This window comes from Panthera onca, chromosome X, assembly GCF_046562875.1.
Source record: "Panthera onca isolate mPanOnc1 chromosome X, mPanOnc1 haplotype 2, whole genome shotgun sequence".
Classification (NCBI taxonomy): Eukaryota; Metazoa; Chordata; class Mammalia; order Carnivora; family Felidae; genus Panthera; species Panthera onca.
This window is the reverse complement of record NC_138357.1, coordinates 37,625,933-37,651,619: the sequence shown is the minus strand read 5'-3', so window position 1 is coordinate 37,651,619 and position 25,687 is coordinate 37,625,933. Positions and strand designations below refer to the sequence as shown.

The 25,687-nt window shown below is 43.8% G+C and overlaps 1 protein-coding gene across 1 annotated transcript in view; it reads right to left on the bottom strand.

The window, feature by feature from the left end:
- The window catches only part of TRPC5 (transient receptor potential cation channel subfamily C member 5), a 271,580-nt gene that overhangs the window by 49,830 nt on the left and 196,063 nt on the right, over positions 1 to 25,687 (bottom strand). Inside the window, exons 5-7 of the mRNA XM_081793501.1 lie at positions 8,924 to 9,260; positions 7,139 to 7,278; positions 1,992 to 2,314 (exon numbers count right to left, since the gene is read on the bottom strand). Coding sequence (XP_081649627.1) covers positions 1,992 to 2,314; positions 7,139 to 7,278; positions 8,924 to 9,260 — 800 coding nt within the window. The remainder of the gene's footprint in view (positions 1 to 1,991; positions 2,315 to 7,138; positions 7,279 to 8,923; positions 9,261 to 25,687) is intronic.

The following is a 25,687-nucleotide window of genomic DNA, read 5'->3' as shown; positions in this document are numbered from 1 at the left end:
CTATCATTTCTAAATTCCATTGCTGACTTTTACCTTGAGTAACTGACCGCAGCACAGCTGAAGTTTCACACTGTGGGTGACTAGGTAGCTATCCAGGGATCAGAGGCTCATCATCTCCTGCCCTTTTATCTTTTCTTTTCTTTTTTTAAGTTTATTTATTTATTTTGAGAGACAGAGTGAATGGGGAAGGGGCAGAGAGAGAGAGGGAGAGAGAGAATCCCAAGCAAGCTCCACACTGTCAGTGCAGAGCTTGACACGGGGCTCAATCCCATGAACCATGAGATCATGACTTGAGCTGAAATCAAGAGTCAGACGCCTAACAGACTGAGCCACCCAGCACCCCTAGATTTATAGGGTCTTCTGTATAGGGTCTTCTGCAAATGGAAGCAAGCAATGGGCTTTTGACACTTTTCTCTTAAAACAAAAGCTTTCATCATGATTCATTGTTAAAAATCCCACAATATGGAGAAATTTAGAAAATAGTTAAGCAAAACTAAGTATGCAGAAATCCCATGTGATCCCACAGTCACATTTTTAGATGTCTCTTTGTCTTTTCCTCTACATGCTCTCTCCCTAGCTGACATCACAAACCAATTTCATGACCCGTGACTTTTATCTTTTCTTTTCCCTAATAACGTGTTTCCATGATTCAGGGCTCTTTTAGCAAATCCCATTTCTCTTATGCCAACTAAGAGCTTCTGAACCCAATGTATGGGTGTGGGGAGAATTTCCCCGCACATCACAAATTCTCCAATCAACAGCTGGGTGTCCTATAATCCAACCCAATTCTGACACTACTGGGAGATAATCTCAAATTCTACGAATTAAGGTCTCAGTCCCACAAGACTGCCCCTTTATCCCCCACGTTAAATGTCAGTCGCAAGTTCGGGTTGTTACCTGTGCTTCTGACTGACCGGTTATAGACTAGGTACTCCCACAACCTTCTTTTTTGGGTTCAATTAATTTGCTAGAGTGGCTACAGAACTCAAACATTTCAATTACTAGATTATTGGCTTATTATAAAAGGGTACAACCCAGGAGCAGGCGGATAGAAGAGCTGCATATAGAACAAAGTAGGGGGACAGGGTGCAGAGCTTCCATGTCCTCTCCAGGTGCACCATTGTCCCCGAATCTCCATGTGGTCACCAACCTGGCAGCTCTCCAAAACCTGTCCTTTTGGGTTTTGGGGGGAGGCTTCATTACCCAGCCATGATTGATTAAACTCATTGGCCACTGGTGACTGAACTCAATCTTCAGCTCTTCTCCTTTCCCCGGTGGTTGAGGGGTTGGACCCAATGTTTGAACCCTCTAGTTGCAAGGTTGATTCCCCTGGCAACCAGCTTCCATCCTTAGGTAGAGGTCAAAAGTCACTTCCTTAACATAAGAAAAGACACCCTTGTTCTCGCTCTCAGCCCTTAGGAAATTCCAAGGCTTTTGGGAGCTCTGTGCCAGAAATATGTATTTCTGATTTCTTATTATGAATATTTCTTATTCATATACAATCCCCAATATTTCTTATTTCTTATTATGAATCACCATATCCCAGGATGCATTAAGATATTTCTGATCTTTCCTTTTCCTTTGTTCTTGATTCAGAATAATTAAGTTAGCTTTGGTAATCACGTGTTCAGAGGAATAGCCTTGCTCTTTCATTTCCTTGGTTAGCGATGCTTTTTTGAATGAGGAATTATTTATCCCCTTCCCATCAATTCCTTTAAAAATATGAGATACTACCAAAATAATTCAAAACTAACTCTTTAGATGAGTTCCTGGGAACCCGTGTGTGTGTGTGTCGCTTTCCTCCCTTACCTAACTGCTTCCTCTCCGAGGCCTCTATATCCAGAGAAGGCCCTCTCTCTACCTCAGACCCTTTGGGTTGATCCCTGAGTGAGCTTTGTGTGCACTGTCAAAAGGTAGTGACAAAGCTGTGGACTGAAAATGGAGCAAAGAAGGAGAAAGCAGAAAAAGGAAAAAGAGAGGGGGGGTCTTACGTGGAGAAGGCATTATTCTGTTTCTCACATCGGATTCCCTTGCAGTTGTTTGGTTCATCGATCGCTCTGGTCTCATAGTAAAAGTAAAGCTGGTTCAGTCCGTTGGCAAAAGCCAGCAGTACCAGGCAGTAGATAAAGAGGAATTTGAGGATATCAAGCAGCATGCGCCCCAAAGAGATCTGCAGAGGCCCCAAGTGGGAGTTGGCTGTGAACAGGGATATGAGACGCAACGAACTTAAAATGTTGGATATTGCAAACAGTGCTTCCGCAATCAGAGTCGGGTGCCACATTTCCCATTCTTCCCTTGGACGAGAACCATTATACTGAAAGAAACAAGTGCACAAGATGAGAGGTACAGTGAGCATTTTCAACTTTTCCCTCTTTTCTCCTGTTTGCACCTAAATAAAGCCACCAAGGTAAGCATCATTCATTTATACAACAGACCCCATGCATGGCACTATTTGTCTCCTCCCCCCCCCCCCCAATCAATATATGATGCTAATAACTCTTTTCCTCTCACTCTCCAAATATATTCCCTGAATATACACAGAGAAAAATGAAGTTTGGAGCCATCATCTGGAGTAACCACCTGTGGTTTATCAACAGACATTTTCTAACTAAAAGTTTACCAGATTGTTGAGGAGTGTCACTGGAACAGAGCCATTGATTGGCATGCCCAAGGTAGTGGGGACAAATTATTCTGCTTCTTAATGAGATTTCAAATCAGATTTGCCTCCCCAATCCCCCATTTTCTTCTGAGCACCACGGACAACCTGTAGTCACTGAAGGGCAAGGGACAGGTTCAGCCTCCTCAGTGTGCAATGTTCTTCCTGAGTTTTTGCCGACTTGTAGTCTGGGACTGCTAGAGCAATCTTAGAGGGTCATTATTCAGTTTCCTGTGGAACTTCAGCAGTCTGTAATGTATTTCATACTATCACCAATAGCATGTCAACCTTCCAGGTAGTGAATTTAGTACCGCTCCACACGGTGATGTATGCATGTATTTGTTCCTTTGACAGCCCTACAAGCTTGTTCAAGTTCTAGGGCAAATGAAGAACCCGGGGGCTGAAGGAGGGGAAAAAGCCAGTGTTTCTGGCATTGGTTGCCCGTTTTTCAGCCCTATCCTGGACTTCTAGCTCCCGGAACATTGGAAATAGTTTTATAGAAAGATGGCTTGGTTGTGAGACCCGAGGTCCAAATGGGGCTTTGTCAACTTAAAACTGCCTGTATCTCTCAACTTCACCATAGAATGAGGATAATATCTACTCTTAATCACCGCACATGTTTGTGGTTATGTATCCATATGTGAGAGTGTGTGTATTCCATAAGGAGAGATGTTATGGAAATATAAGAATTTGCTTATTAACTTCCCCAAGACAGAAGTAGATTTTGCCTGGAATTCAATCTGAAGCATATTGCCTTGAGCTCTCATCTAAATATCACAATTTCTTAGGACTAGATGTAAACAACTTCTCTGAGAAAATGTTGCATTTGGGGGCCAAATTATATTGTTAGCATTTCTAAAATGTGCTTCAGTTCCAACAACTGACAAAACCGGTGTCGTTAGCATCGTTTGCGTGCTTCCAATACTCTTCACTGTCAGAGGAGTTTGGAGAAACCCTGCCACACTTGTGCTTCTGTTTCAGATGAACTTTAGGTGGCTAATCCGTTTCATAGACTCTTGGCCAAATCTTGTATCTCTGCATTTTCCCTTCCAAAGACAAACAAAAACACCCCCCATTGGCTGCGTCGTCGTGAGGGGTGGGCATTGCCATGTCTGTTTTACAAGTGGAGGAGCTGAGGTCCAGATAGGCAGAGGGACGTTGTCTCTACTAAATGTTCCCTCAAATGTTGGTTGATATCACAGCACATATGCTAGATAGGCCTTTAAAAGTTTTGAGCTATACATGAGAGATGGAGACTGCTGATAACGAAACAGACCTATGTTGTAAAACTGGAAATTATCAACTGGAGCACGCACAGCTCATAATTTAGGACTTTCTCCCTCCACAATCACAACTGTAAGCACAGGGAAGTCTGCTGCCCATGGGACAGTGCGTCTGGATTTGCAGCACATTCAGAAATGTGAAAAGTGATCCTGATGGCAAATCTATGTTTTGCATATATATCTTTGGAGGCAGATATTATAGAATGTGATAGCAGGGACCAAACTTGGAGCTCATTTAGCGTAAAGGTTGAGCTCATTTAGCATAAAGGTCAGCAAACTTTTTCTGTCAAGGGTGAGATACTAGCCATTTTTGGCTTGGTGGGCTCTATGGTCCCTGTCACAACTACTCAACTCTTCCCTGGAGAACTCATAGGGAGTAAGTGAATAAGTGGATATGGCAGCAGGCCAAATCTGTTCTGCAGACCATAGTTTGATGGCCCCTGGACTAACACAAATGGTTTTCAAATTGTGTTCCTTGAAGCCTGAAGGTTCAGTAGAGGCAACTGGTAGCCACTGTGGGAGCCATAGAGGGGGCCTGGAAGATTGAGTCCTCAATCGGAATTCAGTCTTTGAGCTCTTCAGTACATTGAAGTTCTGAATAAGTTTTAGCTTCAAGATGTGATTTCATGGAAAAAATTAAAAGGCTGATAGCCACTGATCCAGTCCAATCTGCTTATTTTTCAGAGGCAGAATCTCAGGTTCAGAGAGGTGTAAGGATGGCCTATGGTAACCCAGCTTGTGTCAGAGCAGGGATTACATTCAGGATTCCTGCTTCTTGGGTTAGTGACTAGGAGGCAAGTGATTTTTCTTATATTCTTTGAGATAGAATGCAGATTGAAAATTGACCTCCATGTCTTTCAGATCGGTGTACATCACACTCTGTCAATTCAAAAGCAAAATATGAAGGAAGCCAGCCTAATGTGGGCATTTAACAATAATAAGGATGGAGTCGGGGATTGTCTTCAGCCAAGTACTGGTTGAAGACAGGACCACAACTCAATGGCTGTCAAAGTTTCAATTTAGTTTGAACATATGGTAGTAAGGTAGTGGTGGGAGAAATGCAGGTGGAACCATCTTAGAAGACAAAAGGACAATTATTTTCCATTTGTAGGGTTATCTGGGGGCAATGAGGGCCAATCTTATGTGTATTTATTCCTTTTGAGTGCTTTCATATGTGTCTTTTCATTTCTGTTGTTGCAGACCACGTGTGGTGGAGTACATGTATCATTGACCATTGTTTTTGCTCTAATAAAGGATCTTCTCTGAGGTCAGCTTATCCCATGGCATTTCTGTACTGCCTTAGTACCATAGTGATCTGAAGTGTTTCAAGTAGCCTTGAGACCAGTTTTTGAGGCTTTACCTCATAGAGGTTGTCTCAGCCTACTTGGAGAAGTTCATCTCAGACTAGTGTGCCTCTGTGGGTGAGTGGACCAGACTATTTGTAATTTCTCATTGCAAATCCAAATCTGCACGTGGCATGTCATGCTTTGTCAATTCTCTTTTTTCTTGGGAAGAAATCCAACTTCTTGGTAAATGTCTCCCTTGGGTTAAGTGTTTGTCAGTTGAGGGGCATTTAGTCAGCTGAGTATAGCTGATTTATCTTTACACTCTGTGCTGGGGAGGTTCTCACTCCTGGGAATCTTTGCCAGTGAAACTGGACAGGTTATAAAATGATCTAATGTCGGGCATCTACAGACACATTTTTACATCCCTAAGAGAAATCTTTTTCTTGATCGTTTATTCTAAACTTTCCTGTTCAAACAAAACCAACCAATTTCTAGATTGATAATCTATTGTCCCTCCAGTGTATAAATACCACTTCCAAAGGAAGAGACTTTTTTTTGAAGCAAACAGTGTTACTTAGTCAGCAGAGTGCCAGAATGACATGGATTTCATCCAGGCACATTAACCAGAGATTCAAACATTTTCCTCACCAGCTTTTTCTTGTAAGGAAGTTGTAAGTCTGTGTTAAGCGATCACCACAAGTATAAGGCATACTCTTAGGATTCTTTCAAAAATGTTTCATGACTGCATTCAATATTCATGCTCCACGTAACTAACTCCCAAGGTCTTAAAATTTATGCAATATGCATATTAGGGATATAAAAATAAGTTGTTGGAGATTTGGGGGACAGCCATATTCCCATTCTAAAACTCCTTAATGTGGGATTTAGTGCCAAAAAGCATGACTGACTAGACAATCTCGGAGACTGAATTGTCAGCTTTTCCCCATGCTGGAGAAGTTCAACTCAGGGTAGGAGCACAGCCATTCTATTATCTAATGAGCACCAAATCTGAACTCAGAGCCTGTGACTACCCAGTGTGAGATGTTGGACATGAAGCTATTTTTCAGGATAATGTAGGCTGTACATTGTGTGGGAAGAGCATAAAGGTTGTGTGTGTGTGCGTGTGTGTGTGTGTGTGTGTGTGTGTGTGTACATTATCTGAATTGGTAGGGAGGCATAGGTTGAGTGTGGTACTCAAAAAGCTGGATTTATAACAGCTTGAATGATCATCCTCGTGCTGAAAGTATGAGGGAGGCAGAGATGATTAAAGATCTCTGTCTCCTGCAGTGAAGTTTCTAGGGTTCTGCTACCTGTCATATAAAGAGCACTTGAGGGAAGTGTGAATACTTAGCTTTGAGAAGAGACAACTCAGCAGGTTAGGGAGAGATGACTTCACACCGGAAGCACTATTACAGAAAAAGAGCAGCTTTGTTCTGTTTGACCCCCCAGGGAAGAAGGATTATTAATGGATGTGTCACAGGGAGAATAATATTAGAAAAACATAAAGTAGCACTTTTTAATGAAGTGACAAAGGTGGAGAGAGGCTTTTGGAGATTGGGAATTCAGTGAGTTTCCTGTCCCTGACCTATGGAAGGGTCGGTGCCCCATCTTGTTGGTAAGGATACTGTAGAGAGGATTTAAACACTGACTGGATGGGTGGGTGGTTGAAGACCCTTCTACTGTCAGAGTTTAAGAAGCTAAAGATTCATTTGTAAATTGCTCTAGTCTCCACTTTCTTTGCTTAGGTGGACACTGCTTACAAACTTTTGAAAGAATGTCTGTTTCTATGGTACTTTCCCGCATGGATCGGACTGTCATCAGCACTTTTCCCCTAAGCTCTGTATGCTCCCAGTGCTGAAGCTGAACGTAACCCAAATCATTGCTTGAGAAAAATGGCAGACACTCCAAGTTACCTTTACATAGGCCACAATCTTCAAGGAAATGGTTGCCAGGTAGAGTGAGTTCATTGCAAAATCCATCAGGTTCCACCAGTCATGGATGTATTCGGTAAATCCACCATCCCACATTTCCTTAATCTCCCCCCAAATGAAACCTGAAGAGTGGAGGCAAGAGGTTTATTTCTAGACAGGGTCAGAATAGACATCACAGTACAATTCTCCCAAGTAAAGGCAGATGGAAACAATGAATGAATTGGGATCACTGGAGTGAAGCCCATAGAGATGGTAATGATAACATAGCTCTTTTTCTTTCCTACTTCATCTCTCAGTTGTGAACTTGCCAGACCTAATAGGCTTTACCTGAAGATGCCTGTACATTATACTTTTCTGGATGCTATTCACTTTTAGTGCTGTTGTTATAGTTACTGGGATGTTGTCGCAATTTTGGGGTGCCTGATTCTACCCTCTTCCCATTTTGACGTAGGAAATTTATTAATTTCATTAACAGATCAATTAGGTCAAGATTACCCTGTAGTCCTTAGTTTCTACCATGTGCTAGAGGGAAAACTCGGTAAGTTTTGAGGTGAGCTAGCTGACCGTCGACCAAATTACTGGATTTTGAGCCTGAAGCTAGGCAATGGGGCCCAAATTTATTTATTTATTTATTTATTTATTTATTTATTTATTTATTTATTTTAGAGTGCGAGAGAGAGAGAGAGAGAGAGAGAGAGAGAGATAGCAAATGATCGGGGGTGAGGGACAGAGGGAGGGAGAGAGAGAATTCCAAGCAGGATCCCAAGCCTGACATGGGGCTCAATCTCATGACCCTGGGATCATGACCTGAGCTGAAATCAAGAGTCAGCTGCTCAACCGACTGAGCCACCCGGGCAGGGACCCAAAATAATTTAGAATCCTTTTTTCTCCTTTCTCCTTTCACTGCGTGTGTGTGTGTGTGTGTGTGTGTGTGTGTGTGTGTGTGTGTGGGTTTTGTGGAATTCTGTCTGGTGACATAGATGTCTCCTGAACCTTAGAACTGGGAAACCAGTAAAAGGTGTGGCTGTGGCAGTGCTTCTCAGACTTTAAGGTGCATGTCAATCAGCCGGGGATCATGTTGAAATGCAGATTCTCATTCCATAGATCCAGGGTGCGACTTGAGATTCTGTATGTCTAACAAGTTCCCAGGTGATGATGCTAATATTGCTGATTTGCATATTAGAGTTTGAGTAGTAACAACCGGGGGGATAGTGATGCATTGGAGGATCCAGTGCAATCTACCTATGCTTAGAGACTACGGGTAAAGTTACTTTTACCATGGATGGTGTGAATTTCCTAGGTTCCCCTCCTGACTGTGGAATCTGTATCTATATAGGATGTAGACCCTGAATAATACTGGGGTTGTGTGGAGTAGCCACAGAAAGCAGCAGATACAAGTGCCCTTGAGTTTTAGGAAGGGCTTTGAATAGACTGATCAGCACTTGCCTGACTAGCTTACCTGAAACCCATTCTGATTGATACTTGGCTTTCCTTCTAAACCAACTGACAGGCAGTGTCTTGTATTTTAAGATGTTAGGTTAACAGAATTAGGCCGTGGGGTCACTGCCAATCTCACTGTGGACCATGCAATACTAAGTGATCAGAGCCTGGGGAGGAAGGCACCAGATTTCTGAAACTCCCCACAAAGCTTCCCCACTGCACAAAAAGATGTCCTAATTCAGGGCCAGCCCAACTGCCTATTCCAATACTTTATTTAAACAGGAGAAACAGGCACTCTGCCCATAGCTCTTGGTTTCTTTGACTCACCGAGAACCCAAGGCAATATCATCCATTCCACGACTGTTGGGGGAGGCCCCTGTACATGAAGGTCTGTCCTGACAATGTGCTGAGAAGCCAGGAGAAGCATGAAGAGGAAGGTCAGATATGATGCTGTGTGGCAGATAAACTTGATAAAGGGTTTCTTGATGAACAGCCCAAGGTTGCTCCTGGGTGAGATCAGATAAGCTATAGACAGCATGGGAAAGAGGAATCCAATGGTCATGCAGGTAAGAAGCTTGACTACCCAGTGTTTCCGTCGCCATCCAGGGAAGCCGTCATACCACAGAGTGGCAAGTAACTGTTGGCAATTAGGCTGAGCAACAAACTGGGGGAAAAAAAGGAGAACAAGTTAGGCATCTTGGGTGTCCAGGGGGAAGTCTACATTCATAATACAGCTACGTGACCAATCCCCAGAAGAGGCCTGTTTTCCAGGTTTCCATGAATGGATCTAACCCTGGAGAGAGCTCTACATGTCAAGCTATGAGACTAGATTTTCCTTAGGGTTATTTATTTCATATATTAAATACATTTTTGTCTGTGTTTTCACATGCTTCCCTATTCTTCCTCCCATCATCTTAGAGAAATGGTTCCCAAACCTTGCCTCTGGGTCAGAATCATCCAGCGAACATTACAAGATTCAGATGCCAGGGGTGCCTGGGTGGCTCAGTCAGTTAAGCGTCCAACGTCAGCTTAGGTCATGATCTCTCTCACTGTTTGTGAATTCGAGCCCCATGTGGGACTCTGTGCTGACAGCTCGGAGCCTGGAGCCTGCTTCGGATTCTGCGTCTCCCTCTCTCTCGGCCCCTCCCCCACTCGTGCTCTCTTTCTCAAAAATAAATAAGTATTAAAAACATTCAGATTCCCAGGTCACACCAAAGACTGGCTAAATGAACATCTCCGAGGAGGATAGCCTGGGCAGCTGTTTTACAAGGTTCTTTGGCAGAGTTTACATGTCGGTTAGCAGAGAATCATGGGGATATTTTATTTCAAATTGGTTCACTTTTACTCATTCCTCTAGCTTACGTGAGGTCGTCAACAAATGTGCACTGTGCTTGGGCAAACACAAACTGGCCGGGAGTAAGCTCATGCCTGTGGCTATGGCTTGGAATGGAAATGAGTTCCCTTTTTGATTTTCTCTTTCTTCCCCTTTGGTTTTGAGCACATCCTGGCTGGCTTGCAGTGAATCAGCTTGCTGCTTTGCCATCTATTAACACCCTCTCAAGTCTAGACGTGCAGAGGAAGAAAGAATATTTGGGGGCCCAAATCACAGCATTGTATACTAACCCAGCTGGGATTAAAGGCAATCTACTTTAGACTTAAAGGCAATCTACCAAGTGTGAGTGAGTAATAGTTAAGGAGTCATCATCGCAAATAATCCTTAAGCTGCTACTTCCTGGTACCCAACTCAGGAGGGAGCTCAACTGTCAGCCATGATTTTAAATACTGCCTGTATCTGACTGTTCCAGCTTCCCATGGGAAAAAATGGTTAACTAGAGCTGTACCGTATAGCTTACTAACGCAAAGGAAATAAAATTCTTCCATCTTTTACCTAACACCCCAGGTAACGTAGCCCAACCTTACTGTTAGTGTATCTGGGAAGATCACTAGCTTCCCGCCAAAACCGTTCTGCTCTTCCTTGAGCACACAGCTGGGCTACATTACTTCCAGTCTCCCTTTGCAGTGAGATGTGGCCACGTGACTAAGTTCTTAATAATGGGAGGTGCAGAGAAATGATGAGTGGTACTTCCAGGCCTGGCCTATAGAGGTCTCCTCTGTGCTATCCTCCTTGTTCTCTCCCGCTTCCGGCTGACTGGAATGTCAACCCAGGTTGACTGTCAACTGGGTTGACTGGAAGGTCAACCCAGGATGACCTAGGAGTTTCTGTCAGCTCGTGTCCCTCAGTGACCATATAGAGGAGAACTATCAGGCTGATACCTGTCTTGGACAGTTACCTGACTGAGAGGATTCCAGCATGTTTGAGCCATTATATATTTGGGGGTCTAGACTACCCTCAAGCAGTTAACTATTATGAAACTACCAAAAATAAGCTCTAAGATCTTTTTATCCTGTGATCTCATTTTCTTCAAAGATGCTTCTGGTCCCCAACACGTCCTGTGTCACACAGAAAGACACAATCCTATAGTCCCTTTCTACTCTTCCTGGCCTTATCGCCCATGCCTGAGGCTGGGGTGAAAAAGTCCTAACAAATAAAGTACAGAAAAGTAGAAGGGTAAAGCAAGATGTTTGGATGCATGGGAAAAGCACTGGGAGTACACAGTCTAGTGAGGGGGATAGATGTAAAAAAAGATGGTTATAAGACAGTATAGTAAGGGCTTAAATTTAAAATGGATACGAACAGGGGCACCTGGGTGGCTCAGTCTGTTAAGCGTCTGACTTTGGCTTAGGTCATGATCTCACCGTCCGTGGGTTCGAGCCCGGTGTTGGCCTCTGTGCTAATAGCGTGGAGCCTGGAGCCTTCTTCGGACTCTGTGTCTCCCTCTCTCTCTGCCCTTCCCCTGCTCCCAATCTGTCTCTCTCTCTCAAAAATAAATAAACATTAAACAAAAATTTAGGGGCACGTGGGTGGCTCAGTCAGTTGAGTGTCTGACTTAGGCCCAGGTCATGACCTCATGGTTTGTGAGTTTGAGCCCCATGTCGGGCTTTGCACTGACAGTGTGGAGCCTGCTTTGGATTCTCTGTCTCTCTGTCTCTCTGCCCTTCCTCTGCTCGTGCTCTCTTTTTCAAAGATAAATAAACATTAAAACATCTTAAAAAAAACTTTTTAAATGGATACAAACAAAGCATAATGGGAACACAAAGGAGAGCAAATCTGGACAGGCAAGGATCCCTGGGGGAGGTGATACCTGAGTGGAGCATTAAATGATGTGTAGAAGGTGGTTAAGCATAGGGGAGGAGAGGGGAAAGAAGTGGACAGCCAAGGCAGAGGGGATAACATGACTAAAGGCATAGAGGTTAAAAAAGAACATGACTTGTATGAGGAACTAGAGCAGTCTGGGGTGGCTGTGGCTTGAAATGCAAAGCCATGAATGGCAAGAGATGGGACTAGAGAAGTAGACAGGCTGTTACAGAGGATTACAATGATAACCTTTGGCTATTGTAAATAGTATGACTCATTTTAAGAGCGATGGGGAGCCATAAGCAATAGGTTTATGTGTATGAGTGTGTGTGAGTGTGTGTGTGTGTGTGTGTGTGTGTGTGTGTGTGTGTGTGTGTTTATAAACAGTATAGTAGACTAAAAAGACTCTCCACAGTAGACTCTGGAGCTAGATTGCATTGGTTCTCTTTGTTCTTCAATGTTTTCATCTAAATAGAGATAACAACAGCATCTACCAGCTACGGTTGGTGTGAGAAGTAAGATCACTTAGTACCTCCGAAGCACTTAGAACTAGGCCTAACACATAGTAAGGGCTCATTTCAATCTTAGCTGCATATATTATTATGCATGTCATAGGATCAGACTTAGACGTGAGAAAGATCCTTCTGGGTATTGAATGGGAGATGACCTGGGGGCAGAAAGTGGGCAAAACTCGAGGCAGGAAGACGACCGGTTAGGAATCTGGTATACTATGATTGTGACTTAGACTAAGGTAATGACTGTGGAAATGGAGAGATGTCCTCAGATGCAAAATACAGGGAGGAGGTGGGAAGTGGCAGGATATGGCGATAAATGGGGAGTGAAGTAATAGATGGAGATTCAGTGTAAAGGGAGGGGGGCATCTCTTTGCGGGGAATTGGTAGACATCAGTGTCGTCAGCTGAGAGTGGGAACACTGAAGCTGGAACAGGTTTATGGAGATGCGTGCACTTGTAGACCTGTTGAGTTAGATTTGTCTGTGCGACACTGAATGGAGATATTTGGATTGATGTACTGATGTGCTATTGCAGGGATTGACAAACTTTTTCTGTAAAAGGCCAGAAAGTAAATATTTGGGGCTTTGCAACCCATATAGTTCCTGTAGAAACCACTCAACTGTTTTAGTGCAAACTCAGCCATAGACAATGCGTAAATACGTAAATGAATGGGTGTGGCTGTGTGTGCACCAATTAAACTTTGGTTGTAGTTTGCCAATCCCTGTACCATGATATTGCTCCCTGCTGCTGCCAGAACCAAACAAATATTTGGACCACTTCTGCAATTGTCTTTATGACCTCTTGGGACTTGCCCTCGTGTATCCCTAAGAACTCTGACCCCAGAAATCACTTTCCCTTAGGCAAAAAGTGCAGAGGTGAAGCTTCTTTTAATAATGGATATTATCGCCCAACCTTTATCTTCAGTGCTGCTGCTCCGATTTTTGATTGGGCTGAAGTTGGTAATTTTAAAGTTTGGACAGGGTTTTCTTTTCTGTTTTTACATCTTACAGGAGTAGAACAAACTGCAATTAGAATATTTGTGAAGGAAGTTTTTATTAAGCCACCACGTAGTATTGAAGCTCAAAACATCTGTGAGCTTTGACTGCACAATCCCGATTCCTGTTTGCATACTGAAGTTCAAATTTGACAGGTTATTTAATCAATCTCTACTTGATTTCAAGAATGCCTCAGAAGGAGAGATTGCAGGAAAAACAGTGGAGTGTGTAAGTGTTGTCTGCTTTCATTGCACGAAGAGCCAAGCTGTACAGAGCCTAGAGTGGTAGTTTTTAATTTTGGTGAAGTCCAATTTGTGTTTTATTGTTGCTTGTGCTGCTGCTGCCCTATCTAAGAAACCATCACCCTATCCAAGGTCACAAAGATTTGTACCGTTTTCTTCTCCAAGTTTGATAGCGTTAGCTCTTATAGTCAGGTCTTTGATCCATTTTGAATTAACTTTTTCATATTGTATGAGAAAAGGGCCCAACTTCATTCATTTGTCCCAGCACTATTTTTTGAAAAGGCTACTCTTTCCTTATTAAGTTGTTTTGGCATTCTTTTTGAAAATCAACTAACCATAAATGTAAGGGGTTATTTTAGACTCTTAAATCTATTCCTTGTATCAATGAGTCTGTCCTTGTCTTGTTCCTGATTTTAGGGGACAACCTTTCAGTTGGTCTCCATGAAGCGTGATATTAGCTATGGTTTTATCATAGATGGTTTTCATCAGGTTAAGGAAGTTCTCATCTGTTTTCTGAGTGGTTTTTTTTTTTTATCATAAAATGATTTTGTCAAATACTTTTCCTATGTCAATTGAAATGATTATGTGTGTTTTTCTCCCTTCCTTCTACGAATATACTGTAAATACATCGATTGATTTTGTTATGTGAATCACTCCACTACTGAGATGAATTCCACTGGGTCATGGTGTATAATCCTTTTTATGTATTTCTGGATGCGGATTGCTTTTCGTTAAGCCTATTGTTTGCCTCAACTGCTATCCCCTGTTTCAGGCAGCCATGGTGTTAAACAATTGCTGCTCAAGTTTTCAACGAACACCCTTAGGAAAAGGGCTGTTGGTGCTGAGTCATATCACATAAACAAACACCAGCTCTGTAAATGGAGCTTTTCTAGGAAGTTGTCAGGTCATATAATGACAATTTTCTGGGGATGGGTCTTTTGGGGGAGATGCAAACCCAATCTTTTCACAGTTGCTGTGGTTCCAAGGCTGTTGGTTTTCAAGACTACGGCGGGCCTGGGTAAAGGGGTATTGGAATAGGCAGGTTAAAATATCACAAAAATTGCTCTTCTTACCAAGATTCAGCTGTTTTTCTTGAATACATGCTCCTCTGGTTGTTGCGAGCCTTTGGTTAATTTTCAGAGTTGTGAAAATGTTTATTTGGAATATTTTTCTTATGCCTTGTTCGTTTTTTGAAGGAGTGGATTTCCCGATGTCCTTATTCACCATTCTGGAAGTGTTTCCCTTTGTAACTTTTTAATTTTTCATGATGTTGTATTTGGGTTGTTGGGTTGTGGGTTGTGGGTTAGTCCAAAGGATAGAGTCCTTTCCCAATTTCCTCCTCGGGGGGCTTCAAGAAAACAAAGTTTGAGCAGTATGGGAGCTTCCTAAAAGCCAGAAGACTGGGTGTTGGTCAAGGACCGGGAGCATGTCTTAGTTTCCATTATATTCCCAATATTTTGCTAAATGCCCGGCTGGCACAAGGTAAACACTGAATAAATATCTGTTAAATGAGTGATTGAATAAATAGGTCTGCGATGGAGGAACCTTGGTGGAATGCTCTCTTTCTAAAGCTTTCTTTCCTTAATGTATAGAAGGGGTGAAGTATGGTAGCTAAGACAAGTCTCCTGGGAGTTGAAATTAGGAACTACTCTTAGCATAGATTAACTACCATATACTGAGCTCGTACAATGTACCAAACATTATATCGGATTTTCACATGCATCACCTCATAGCAACCCTAAAGGCAGATATTGGCATTATACTCCTTTCACAGGTGATGAAACTAAGCCCAAGATCACATTCATGGTATGTGGTAGGGCCAGGATGGGAGCCCTGGCTTGATTGACTCCATAGACCAAGCCCTTAAATATTGCATTCTGGCAATCCGTGGATGGTGTGAGCTGAGGCCTGCAGAAAGCTGAATTCCCCAGTATCTTCCCCATTGGCCTTGTCACAGGGATTGAAATGCTCACATCACTTATTGCTTTGGGTCAAGGTATTGAAATTATTGAAATTGTATTCGTGTTTTTAGGAAGGGGTAACATATGAAACTATTAACTAACCTTAATGGTTTTAAGTGTGTGTATCATATTAGCCGGTTAACGAGCTACAAGGGACCTGCATACCAGCAAATGGTCAGAAGCCCAGGTCTGGGCTCTTGAGTGGCAGCTGGGAAAGGCAGGGTGGGGCATAGCGAAGGACATGGGGGAGGCTCTGAAGATCTTACCTTCCTGGTTTAGTCCCAGGCCAGGTCTGTATGGGACCCACCTTTTCAACCTGTCCAAATCCTGTCTTCACCAACCTGCTAGGGTTCTCACCTCACCGCAGTTCTGCAATGCTTTGTGTCTCCAATGCTCTTGGGAAAGGGCTGAAAATTAATTTTTTCCTTACTGTATGGGACTTTTGGAAAAGCCTTGCCTTATTTCCTTTGACATAAAGCTGCATTTTAAATGGAGGGGCTCAATAGCTCTTTGCCCCTCAAATGAGTAATTCTTTTTTAAAAAAAATTTTAAATGTTTATTTTTTTTGAGGGGGGGGGCAGTGTGTGAGTGGGTGAGGGGCAGAGAGAGAGGCAGATACAGAATCTGAAGCAGGCTCCAGGCTCTGAGCTGTCAGCACAGAGCCTGACATGGGGCTTGAACTCACAAACCGTGAGATCACGACCTGAGCCGAAGTCGAATGTTTAACCGACTGAGCCACCCAGGCGCCCCAAATGAGTAATTCTTGATAGGAATAATGTCAGCTTCTACTGGAAGGAGCCTGACCCTCCCCCAGGCAACTAGCAAACCCGTTTTGATTTCACCTCAACAGACCTCTGACTTCATTCATTCAGTGAGGAGAATTGTTTCCCTAGCTCCTCACCAATCTATTGTATGCGACTTTTGTTCCTACATCTGTTTATTTTTTGAAAAACATGTTTATTTTTTTGAGAGAGAGAGAGAGAGAGAGAGAGAGGGCGAGCTCAAGCAGGGGAGGGGCAGACAGAGAGGGAGAGAGAGAGAATCCCAAGCAGGCTCTGGCCCGTCAGTGCAGAGCCTCACGTGGGGCTCGATTTCACAAACCATGAGATCGTGACCTGAGCTGAAACCAAGAGTCGGACACTTAACCCACTGAACCACCCAGCTGCCCCTGTTCCTACAGCGGTCTAAATAATCATGTAACTTTCATGTTTGATTCGCATGCTGAACACAAAGCAGAAGACAATTTGACTTGCTCATTGCTAAGGGAATACAAGATCAACACGATTCAACTTAGGCGTTTCAACAGGTATTTCTGTACACCTGCTCTGTGTCCAGTTCTGTGTGGTAGGTGGGAAGAGGGTCACAACAAGAGGGACCCATGGTGATTCTGGCCTGCAGGATCTCATTGACTGACCAGCCAAACTCACATGAAACAAGTAACACGACAGCAATGTTTGTGTTCAGATGCCTGCAAGAGCAGGGCAGGTGGTAAGAGTGTCATGTTCTCAGATGGTTGGGGGCCACAGACTGGTGAAAGCCACTCCCTTCCAAACTGGGAGATTTTGCCAAGTAAAGACATGATTATAAAAGCTATGCCCCCTTTGATTTTCTGTTAACACTGCTTCATAAAAAAAAAAGGGTCAGAGGGACGTCTGGGTGGCTCGGTTGGTTAAGTCTCCAACTTCAGCTCAGGTCATGATCTCATGGTTCGTGGGTTCGAGCCCCGCGTCGGGCTCTGCGCTGGCAGCGCAGAGCCCGCTTCTGATCCTCTGTCTCCCTCTCTCCCTGCCCCCACCCCGTTTATACTCACTCTCTCAAAATAAATAAATAAACATTAAAAAGAGAAAGGCTGGAATAAAGTATAGTCATTCAAACTGGATCCATTTAGCATTAGGAAAAGCTGACTACATTGTTGTGAGGCACAGCAACTTAGGAACTCAGGGCATTCAGAGAAGGGACAAATCAGCAGGCACTAGAGTCAGAAGGATAAGCTGTAGAGAAGCATTCAAATCAGAGAATCTCACTTCCTCCTGGAAGCCTTCCCTGATTGCCCCCGCCAGAGGCGATCCCTCCTCCTTAAGCACAGGCTGCTTTGCTCCTTTCTTATGGTACCTCTTAGAGCCTGACCTGTGTTACACTTACTTTTATGTAGAACATGTGACTTGGCTTTCTTACATGGTAAGCTTCTTTTTTTTAAAAAAAAAGTTTATTTATTTATTTTGAGAAAGAGAGAGAGCGCATGTGGGAGAGGGGCAAAGAGAGGGAGAGAGACAATCCCAAGCAGGCTCCACACCAACATGGGGCTCGATCTCATGAACCATGAGATTGTTACCTGAGCCAAGATTAAGAGTCAGATGCTTAACCCATTGAGCTACCTAGGTGCCCCTCTCCCATGGTAAGCTTCTGAAGCAGCAGGGGCGGGGAGCAATTTTGTCTGTTGTGTGACATTTCATAGCTCAAAAGGCTTTGCAGATATTTACTGTACTTGTTAAAGTGAGAAAGTTCTCCTCTTTGCTTTCCTGCTAAACTTCAGACCTGAATGTTCAATCCCCAGTGGGCATTTCAGATTCATAACCCAAATGGAACTTTCTGTCCCCCAAATTTTCCAAAACACACACACACACACACACACACACACACACACACAAACACACACTTCTCTTTTCATCTCATATTCTGTGTGCCCTCAAGGTATTTCTCTAATACTGGGCATAATAGTCACAGATTAAATGTACACAGAACTTCCTATGTTTTGGATACATTTAAAAGCACTATATATATATTAACAAACCCAAGAAGTTGCTACTACCTTTACTCCCATTTTACAGATGAGAAAAACTGAGGCTCAGAGAGGTTAGACACTAATGAGACAAAAATTGCCATTTGAGTACTTACTATGTGTCAAGCACTGTAGTAAGTGCTCATTTAAGAGTAATGAGCGAGGGGGGCGCCTGGGTGGCTCAGTCATTGAAGCGTCCAACTCTTGGTTTTGGCTCAGGTCATGAGCTCATGGTTCATGGGATTGAGCCCTGCATCGGGCTCTGTGCTGACAGCGCAGAACCTGCTTGGTATTCTCTCCCTCTTTCTGCCCCTCCCCTGCTTGCATTCACGCTCCCTTTCTCTCTCTCAAAATAAGTAAATAAACTTAAAAAAATAAAGTCAATATGTCTTAAAAAAAAAAAAAGAGTAGTGAACTAGGGATACACTTCCCTGGTTATTGATTGAGTCCCCAGTCTCTGAGGATACAATGGAAAGTGAAAAGAAGTCCCTTGGTAGGAACAGAGGATCTAGGGGTGGGGGGTGTGGGCTCTTGACAAGTAAGCCAGACCATGAGGCAGAGAAAAAACAAGACAGTAGCAGTGAGTTTCCAGTGGCTCTACTAGGAACAGGCAATGATCAAAGGAGAAAAATCTTTCTTAATTCCCACAATCCACTCTGTTCCATGCCATGGAGGCTGTCAGCAAGAGAAACATTAGATCAGGATAGACCAAGCCAGTCCCACACTGAGTCACCTCACTGGTGATTTTCACATGATTGTCAACTGCTGGGTGTGTATAAAAGTGCAATAGATGAGACTGGAAGAAAGGTCACCTTGACATATGTTTAGCATTCAGAGGTTTGTTAAACAGTACAGGCCTGTTGTTCCTTGAAGTGATTGGCAATGAGTTATCTTTGCTTCCTAAAAGAGATCAGCCGACTTCAAGTTGGGGGATTTACCGCTATAAACACTTCTTCCTTTAGTACATTCAAAGGATGAGAAAATCTGAAATGTGAGAGTGAATCTCTCCCCACCCCTTCATCCCTTTCCAGAGTAGAAGGATCTGCAAGAAAAACTGAGGTCCCAACTATGGCAGGATCGGAGTGAAGGGCCTTTCTTGGTGGTTTGAAGAAGTCTACCGATCTTTCAAGAACCTTCTTCTCCCTCAGTGAGGGGCTGCACATTGGAATAGGCCCAACTTTCACTGCATCAGATGTCAGTTCTTCAAAAGAGAGTCCGATTGTGTATAACGGTGTATTTAAAAAGCCAGCCTGCAAAAATGATCTGAGATAGAACAGGTTTTGTTGGTTTGTTTTATAGTTGCCAATCAAGCTGGGCTTTGATGACAAAAACGCCCAAAAAGGAAATCGATGGCAATACAAAATTTTCCAAAGAGGGAAAAATGTTCAAAACACCTACCATTGCAGTGAGCTCGCTGAGCCGTAGTGTTATCAAGTGGTTCAGCTTTTTACCAGAGGCGAAGAAATAGGTTTTGGCAAGTAGATTAGGCCCAGGTTACAATTCAAAAGTGGCCCCTACATTTTGTATGTAGTCTCTGTCTATAACAATTTGATATTTACTCACTCAGATCACTAATCCATGGTGAATTTTTTTTTTTTTAAGAGGGAGATGTGGTGCTGCCCCAGGGATTACTGAGACATTTTGTACTCGGTTGGCTGTTGCTGCAATTACCTAGCGGACATGGTTCTTGAACAAGGATACCGATATCAAAGGCAACACAAGTTCAGTCTCACAAAATAAGTCAACTGGCAGTCATTCCTCTAATTTCAAGTTTGAGCTAAGGCTCACTAATTTGAACTAACTGGAGGAAGGTGAAACTAGATGCTGAAAACTTGGTTTTAGAATACATATTTAAAAAAATATAGTTTTCCATTTGCACATATACACAGCAGCTGGGATTTGCTAAATGGGGTTTCCTGGCAGGTGCCATAATTCTCCTGTGTTAGAGGTGATAGGCTCTTGAAAGCATGTAGTGCTGCGGAATTAAGTCCGATCACAATGGCTTATTCTAGCCATGAGATGGCAGCAGAGAGCGGTGGGAGCTCACTTCCACTTCCAAGGGTGGCGGTGGCGGTGGCGGGGGTGGGGGGGTGGGGGGGGGGTGGGGGGGGTGGGGGCGGAGTTCTAGAAGGAAAGAGGAGGGATGTCTGGGTGCTTCAGTCGGTTGCGTCGGACTTGGGCTCAGGTCATGATCTTGAGGTTTGTGAGTTCAAGCCCCCTGTCGGGCTCTGTGCTGATGGCTTGGAGCCTGGAACCTGCTTCAGATTCTGTTTCTCCCTTTCTCTGCCCCTGCCCCGCTCACACTGTGTGTGTGTGTGTGTGTGTGTGTGTGTGTGTCAAAAATAGATAAACATTAATTTTTTTTTATTTTAGAAGGAAAGAGGAGGCTGTATTGGCAAACTTCTCACCTGGGAGGGAGCAAGTGCACCTGCATGGCAGGGCAATTGAAGAGGAGAGCCTGGAAACTCACTAGAGCCAAGATGGGGGCAAAATATAATGAGAGCCAAAGAGGCAACCAATTCTGATGGCATGAGTCTTTGAGAGCTGGGTGCCCTGGCAGTTCCAAGCCCAGTGCTGGGAGGATGCTACAGGTCCACAGATCCACAGTACTTATTCCAAAATCCTTGAGGACAGATGTGTTTTGCAATTCTAAATTTGCCAGATTTTAGAACAATAATATGCTGTTTGTACCATATATTAGGTAACACCCCCAGTGGGATTTAAGGCAGCACTCATAATTAGGGTTGCCAAATTTAGCAAATAAAAATACAAGATATCTAGTTATATTTGAATTGCCGATAAACAGTGAAACATGTTTTAGTGTAAGTATGTCCCAAATATTGTAAGGGGACAAACTTGTACTAAAATATGATTCACCGTTTATCAGCAATTCAAATGTAACCAGGTGGCCTGTATTTTATCTGGAAATCCTACTGTAGTCAAACACATTAATATTGCAGCAGTGGGGGACGCTTGGGTGGCTCAGTCGGTTAAGTGTCTGACTCTTGATTTCAGCTCAGGTCATGATCTCAGGGTCGTGAGATCGAGCCCTCCATCAGCTTCCTTGCTGAGCATGGAACCTGCCTAAGATTCTCTCTCTGCCTCTCACTCTGCCCCTCACCCACACATGTGTGCAGGCACTCTCTCTTCCTAGAAAACATCTCAAAAAATGTCAGCAGTGAAACCTGTGAATGCTTAGACTCATCGGGATAAACAAAGACAATAAGTCGCCTTGCATCAGTTCGTCTCATGTTTTGCCACCACATGCATTTTGATAGGAAATTTATTAAAAAATTGTTTTTTGGTTCAGGACTTGGTCAATATCGGAACTGTGGACTTGTAATTGTTCACTACATAAAACAGTGGAGAGATCTATGGTGAGATGTATTCATGCCTTCAGTGTATCTCGTTCTTAAGGGCCGAGGTCCCTCCTTTTTCATCAGGTCACAAGATATGTTCAGGCACTGCAGATCCTGAAGAACTGGGGCAAAAAAGGAGACTAAGTCAGGTAACACCCAAGTCGTTTTCACATTTATAAGAAGGCTTGGCTAGAGGTTTCATGACCTGCTGTGAGCTGCCCACTTGGAAATCTTCAGCATGACATCAGAATAAAGGTGGTGGAGGAAACTTAACCCCTAGCTATAAGAAAGAACACATTTCAGAAACATATATCTTTTTTTTTATTTGAGAAAGAGAGAGCAGGGGAGGGGCGGGGGGGGGAGAGAGAGAGAGAGAGAGAGAGAGAATCCCAAGCAGGCTCCATGCTGAGTGTGCAGCCCGATGTGGAGCTTGATCCCACGACCCTGGGATCGTGACCTGAGCCAAAATCAAGAGTCAGATACTCAAGGGACTGAGCCACCCAGGAGCCCCTGGAAACATATATCTTGAACTCTGCCTCTGGTTTGGCATGTGACTCGTGATGGGTCTTGGGGCAAGTCTTTGTGTTTGGGTTTTTATCTATGCAATAGGTGGTCGCCACCCACCCTGCCTTCCTCACAGGGCTCGCCTGACAATCAAATGGATCATGGGTGGGAAAGTGCTTGGGAACATTCTCCACACTAAACAAAAGGAAGATAGCATTCCTCATACATCTTTGGTAGCTTATCGGTGCAATATAGGCCTCATACATAAAGATATTTCTAATAAGGTGAAATGACAGCATGGTCTCTGTAGTCAGACAGACAGACCCGAGGTGCAAATTCCAGTTCCACAACTTTCTGGCTGGATGACCTTGGGCAAGTTGCTTAATCTTTCTGGCCTTCAGTTTCCCCATCTGAAAAATGAGGATTATGCTATTAACCCATGTCATAGGGTTGTTCTAAAGATGAAGAGAGCTAACTCAGTGCCTGGCAACGAGGAAAGAAACATTATTATAGCATTTTCATCATGGATTATTCTGAGAATTAGACAAAGAGGCATTCAGTGTTAGCTATTTTCATCATTATGGCTCTCATTATTATGAGATGGAGAATCATTGCTTCTTGGATAGTCTTGAAGTGACTGTCTATGTGACTTGACAGAGGCCTCCCTAGACAGTACATCCAACTGGAGTCAGTACAGACCTCGCCATATAGTCAGAGCCCATAAATAACTCTAACAAATTCCAGGGTGAAAAACTGGATTATTATGCAAGACATATTTTAGAGGAAGCTGGACAACTCGGTAGATGAAGGAGGGAATTTCTTTTTTTTTTTTTTAATTCATTTTTGAGAGTGAGAGACAGAGTGCTAGCAGGGGAGGGGCAGAGAGAGAGGGAGACACAGAATCCGAAGCAGGCTCCAGGCTCTGAGCCGTCAGCACACAGCCCGACGCAGGACTCGAACCCACGAACCACGAGATCATGGCCTGAGCTGAAGTCAGATGCTTAACCAACTGAGCCGCCCCGGCACCCTGAAGGAGAGAATTACTGACTGAGAAAGATTGGCAAGTCAGGATTGCAGGAAGGGTGGCTTTTGGAGGGCTGACTGCCAAGCTGAGGTATCTCAGGGGACTCTCTAAAGCTGAGATGGAAGATTCTCTAAGTATGGTTTGGGGTCAAAGCACAAAACTTGCTCCAGGCAGGGGCGCCTGGGTGGTTCAGTCGGTTAGGCGTCCGACTTCAGCTCAGGTCGTGATCTCACGGTTTGTGGGTTCGAGCCCCACATCGGGCTCTGTGCTGACAGCTCACAGCTTGGAGCCTGCTTCAGATTCTGTGTCTCCCTCTTTCTCTTCCCCTTCCCTGCTTGTCCTCTGTCTATCTCTATCTCAAAAATAAATAAACATTAAAAATTTAAAAAAAAAAAAAAAAAACTTGTTCCAGGTGGCTTGCCCTGGGTGATTATTGAGGAGGATGGCCTGGAGAGACGATTGCAACATGGCTCCTGTGTACTTGATGTAACCCAGGGACAGGATGTTCTGCACTTCTCTGTTCTCTCAACCAACCCTCACTCTCCCATGCCCTCCCCCGCCACATGCACATGTTCTCTCTCCCTTTTGTGGAGAAAACAGGGATCCTCAGTGCTGTGAGGGCTTTTACCAAGTCACTTCCCTTCTGCTTCCAGGCAGGATTGCTCCAAAGCCAGTTCAATGAAACCAGCGGCATTTCCTTACCACCTTACTCCGTGCCAGGCCCTGTGCTGGGTACTTGGGACATAAGCAGCCAGAACCTCATCCCTGAAGGAAACACCTAACAAATAAAGACAAAACTATATTCCTGCCTCCCTCTCCCGCCCACCATGACGTGGTTCCCAGGGCCTGACAAGAGCTATAATGAAACCAGGAGACTTTCTCACTGATGACTAAAACAGGAATGTAAAAACTCATAAAGGAACAAGGTTAATGTAGCTGGAAGGGAGCAGAATTAGCTGGTATCCTAAGGGGGTTCCTTATTACTGCTGAGTACCAAGACCATTGGAGCCTTGGTGGCTTGATTTTATTTAAAGACAGCAGCATGTATCCTAACCCCTGTCCTTCTTCCTTCCCTCTAGGGACCAGCCTTATGGTGGGCTTTTATTAATGACTTATTGAGTGCTTTCCTATATGCCAAGAGCTTTGTATTTATTCATTCTTTTCATCCTGAATTCTCAGAATGACTCATTGAGGGAGGTATGAGCTCCATTTTACAGATGAAGAAATGGAGACACAGAGAGACTAAAGAACTTGTCTAGTAAGTGGTGAGAACCAGGTCTTGAGCCCAGGCCTATCAGAGTATACCGCGGATGCTCTGACCCAGGGGTCATCGAACTACAACCTGGGGACCAAATCCAGGGTGTTACCTATTTGTGTAAATAAAGTTTTGTTGGAATACAGCCTACTCATTTGTTTACATATTATGTATGGCTTTTTCTGTGCTACAGTGACAGAGTTGAGTAATTACAACAGAGACCATATGGACTACAATGCCTAAAGTATTTGTTCTCTGGCCCTTTACTACAGAAAAACTTGCTGACCCCTCATTCTACCCACCATACTACACGGTCTCTGGTATGTAGACTTTGAAGTTGGAGCTGAGGTCAAACTTTGGCTTGGCCATTCATTAACAGCATGCCCTTTGACAAGTCCTTTTACGTCTGTGTGCCTCAGTTTCCTCATCCGTAAAATGGGAACAGTAATATTACCTATCTCCTAGGATTGCTGAGAGGGCTAAATGAGATACGATGCGTGGAAGGTATTTAGCACAGTGACTGGATGCCTGGCACATGGTAAACTCTTTTTTTTTTTTTTAATTTTTTAACACTTATTTATTTTTGAGACAGAGAGAGACAGAGCATGAACACGGGAGGGGCAGAGAGAGAGGGAGACACAGAATCTGAAACAGGCTCCAGGCTCTGAGCGGTCAGCACCAGAGCCCGACGCGGGGCTCGAACTCAGGAACCATGAAATCATGACCTGAGCCGAAGTCGGCCGCTTAACCAACTGAGCCACCCAGGCGCCCCATGGTAAACTCTTAAAAAATGATAGTTGAATTATTTGGAGTAGTAATGACAGTGGGTAGACAGACAGAACTCTGTGCCTGGCACATAGTGAGTGTCACTTAAATACCAAATACTTGAATTTGTTTTGTTCCTATTCTTGCTGACTTTTCTAGGGCCTTGGGTTTGCTGAATAAAAGACTGAAGTTTGAGGCTGGAGGGAGAGGTGGGGCATCAGTAGGGCAGGGCAGTGAACATAGTGGTTTTGGCCTAGAGGATGGTTGTCAGCAGAGGATTTACTCTGGGATAAGCTGTTTAATGCTTTAATCTTGAATAAGCTTGAACCATAATATGTGACCAAAGTGAGGTGTGTGTGTGTGTGTGTGTGTGTGTGTGTGTGTGTGTGTATGTGAAAGAGAGAGCAAGAGAGAATGTGCGCCCCCATTCTGTGGGGTTTTTTTCTTTAATCCTCAAAGTTCTTTCCCAGTGTTACCCTCAAATGGACTCAGATTCC